This window comes from Narcine bancroftii, chromosome 2, assembly GCF_036971445.1.
Source record: "Narcine bancroftii isolate sNarBan1 chromosome 2, sNarBan1.hap1, whole genome shotgun sequence".
Lineage (NCBI taxonomy): Eukaryota > Metazoa > Chordata > Chondrichthyes > Torpediniformes > Narcinidae > Narcine > Narcine bancroftii.
Window position 1 is genome coordinate 307,907,551 of NC_091470.1, and position 3,358 is coordinate 307,910,908.

Here is a 3,358-nt window from a genome sequence, read left to right on the forward strand (position 1 = left end):
CTAGAAAACAAAACCCCAAAGTTCAAGAACTTTTCTGCAAAACAAGTTTCTTTCATGAAAGAATGTCGATTTCCAAAGTACGTCAACTGCTTCTAATGACCCCCACTCCCCCACTCAACTGAGCGAGCTCGGGAGACCCCGCTCCCCCGGCTCCTCGCACTGTTGGGCGGAGTTCCCACCGCTGACGGGCGGGCGTGAACCTCGCGCAGCCCACGCTCTCTCTTCATGGGTCCTTGAATGAGTGACGCGCCCAGGCGAGGGCGTATAAAGCGGCGCAGGGCGCCGAGCTGCCGCACCATTGGGGTCAAACTTGCCAAGTGTCGAGAGTCGTGGCCGAGCCTTGCGAAACCAGCCCCTTCATGAGTAACCTGTATAACCTGGATTCGCGCTGCATCTCGCCATGCTTCCCCATGTTTCCCCTCGAGCCGGCTAACTTCTACGAGAGCGGCGGAGTGACCTTGACCAAGCTGGAGCGGGGTATGTGCGAGGAAAGGGCCAGTCTGATCGACTTGAACCCGGCAGGTGCCATCTACGACGACGAGAGTGCGATTGATTTCAGCCCTTACGTGGTGGAGCCGGTGTCGGGCTCCCAGCTGGAGCTCTATAACGACGACCTGCTGGCAGACCTGCTCGCCGGTCCCAATAAAGCGGACAAGCCTCAGTCCGAGTATGGGTACCTGTCCCACGCAGCAGCGAGTCCGATGATGAACTCTGTCGCCGGATTATCCGCCTCGGCAGGTCACCCCTCGGAGAGGGATCCGTTCGCGGCTCAGCTGCGCAACAGCTACGATCAAAGACTGGACTTATCGAAGGTGGTGGTGAAGGAAGAAAGGGAGGAAAACCTGGAAACTCCACTGCATTCCCAGATCGCAGCCTGCGCTCAGACCACCGTGCACTTGCCCACCGGGCAGCCGACCCCTCCGACCAGCCCCGAGCCCAGCTCGTCGAGCTCCCACGGTCGGTCGGTCTCTGCCAAAGAAAAATCCAAGAAGTCCGTGGACCGTCAGAGCTCCGAGTACCGACAGAGGAGAGAGAGGAATAACATCGCCGTGAGAAAAAGCAGAGATAAAGCGAAGCGACGCAACGCAGAAATGCAGCAGAAACTCATGGAACTCAATGCAGAGAACGATCGCTTGCATAAAAAAATCGAGCAGTTGTCCAGGGAGCTGGCGATCATGAGGACCTTTTTTGAGCAACAACCCGAGGCATCTTTCCTCAATGCAAGTTCAGACCGTCGGTGACTGGAACAGAACTTTTAAAAAAAAATAAGCCTCATACCTCAACCAAAGAATCAATAATGTGTAGCAAATACTGTGAACTTAGAAAATTGCAGATTTTACTCTCCTTTTGAGTTCTGAACTCTTGAAATTTGTTGCAGACTGCCTTAAAAAAACTTTGCCTTAGCAACAAAGGTTAAACGTTCCTTAAATTATTTTTTTATAATTCTTGATTTTTCTATACTTAATCCAACTAGAGTACATTTATATGCAACGATTTTAAACTTTATTTTTCACATTAGTCGGAACGGTAGCGAGCGGATGGTTGACGTTTGTTTTGTAACTGTATTTTAATTTTTATTAAATACGTCAAGTCTATTAGTTTGTTCAGCGTGTTTGTTGAAAGACTGGGTTGGGCCAAGGAAATAAAAGGTGAATGGAAAGTTTTCGGGAGACAGTATCTCCTGCGGTTTGCTGAGTCATGCTGTGATTGAGAAAGCACGTGAAGAGATAACGCGGTCCCAAGTTCTTCACCTGCACAAGTTCATGTGAGCACGTGACCGGCAGGACTGCACTTCCGCATCGCCACTTGTCATGAGATGAGTGTGATTTCCACAGATTGGAATTCACCATCGCATTGAGCAAAAGTCTAAGGTTCACCTTTTCATGTTAAATTCTTGTGCATTATCTAGGCGAGTCGACTGCACTGACCAAACCAGATACAATGGCACACCCTAGTTTAATGCCACCAGTTTTAACTGGCGTGCGGGTTTGATTTTTTTTAAAATGAAGTCAGGAATAAAGTTTAAAAACAAAATTACTTGTGCAAACTGTGGGCCAAGATCTAACTGCCATCCTCCGGACTAGGTTCATTTTTCTAAATTCAATGCAAGTTTTCATTCTATTTAAAACTATAGAAATTGTGTTTGAGCTTGTCTTCCAATAACTAGCAGCCCAGGTTTAAAATGGTAGAGTTTTAAAAATAAATCCACTTATTTTGATACTGGAGACTATTCTATAAATAAGAATTGGGTAAATTAGTCAAGACTGAGAGACATCAATACAGAACAGACTCTGCCCAACTCGTTCTCAGCCCATCAGATCAATATCTGTTCAAATATCCTTTGAATGTTTAAGTATGCTCTGAGTGAAAATATGCCCCTGTGGATCCCTCAAATCTCTCCTGACCAGATCTTGAATTTTCTACCCTAAAAGAAGTTAATCATCCACTTTATCCATGGCCTTTGTGATTTTATAAATTGCTATAAGGTCACCCTTCAGCCTCTTTCACTCTTGGAAATGAGGATGCAGCCCATCTTACTACTTGTAGCTCAAGTCCTGGTGAATCTTCTCTGCACCCCTTCCAAATTATTAAAAGCTGGGTGACCATAACTGCACACATAATATACAACCAAATCAAGAGTACCCAACATTTGTACTCCATACCCCAAATGCGTCTTCACGCCTGGGTCTTGCCAAAGTAGAGTTGAATTTTATTTGCCACTCCTGCATCCACCTCATCAATCCTTTTTTAAATATAGATGTTCTTATACAGTCAACTACACCATGTTCAGTATGCTGCCATCCAAATCATTCATCTTGACAACAAACAACACTGGACCAGCACTGACCCCTGTGACACCACTGATCACAAGGCCTCCACTATTACCCTTGCATGCCTTACAGTAAGCCTGTTTTGAATCCAACAGGCCAGCTCACCTTGGAGCCGATGTAATCCAACCTTCCAGACTGTCTTGCCGTGTGGAGGATAGAGACTTGCTAAAGTTGGTATTTACTGTATACATCTATGTTCAATGCCCTGCCTTCGTCATCCTCATTGTTACCTCTTCAAATTTAACATGCATCCAAGATGGGGTTGAGTTGCTAGCACAAAACAAGGAAACATCACTAAAATTACACTAATCAAATTTGTGAGATATGATCTGTCCCACACAAAGCTATGTTGACCATCCCTGCATGGTAGGTCCTGTCAGTGCTGCTTTCTGTGCATCATTAAGGAAGAGGTGAAGGGTTGGGGGTATCAAATGGAGAGGGTATCTTGTGGGTGAAATGTGTGGGTAAGTAGGTGGATGGAACCAGGAGGAGAAGGATGAAAATGGGTGATGGGGCTGAAGGGCATT

At 46.3% G+C, this 3,358-nt stretch overlaps 1 protein-coding gene across 1 annotated transcript; it reads left to right on the forward strand.

Moving 5' to 3' along the window:
* The first annotated feature begins 270 nt into the window (after window positions 1-270).
* On the forward strand, window positions 271-1,595 carry cebpd (CCAAT enhancer binding protein delta). The gene has a single exon (XM_069921550.1). The coding sequence runs from the start codon at window positions 360-362 to the stop codon at window positions 1,239-1,241; it is 882 nt and encodes a 293-aa protein (XP_069777651.1). The 5' UTR covers window positions 271-359; the 3' UTR covers window positions 1,242-1,595.
* Window positions 1,596-3,358: the final 1,763 nt, after the last annotated feature.

Bases quoted from the DNA above. Each gene is read 5' to 3' on its own strand.
- cebpd (XM_069921550.1), top strand. From the start codon at position 360: ATGAGTAACCTGTATAACCTGGATTCGCGCTGCATCTCGCCATGCTTC.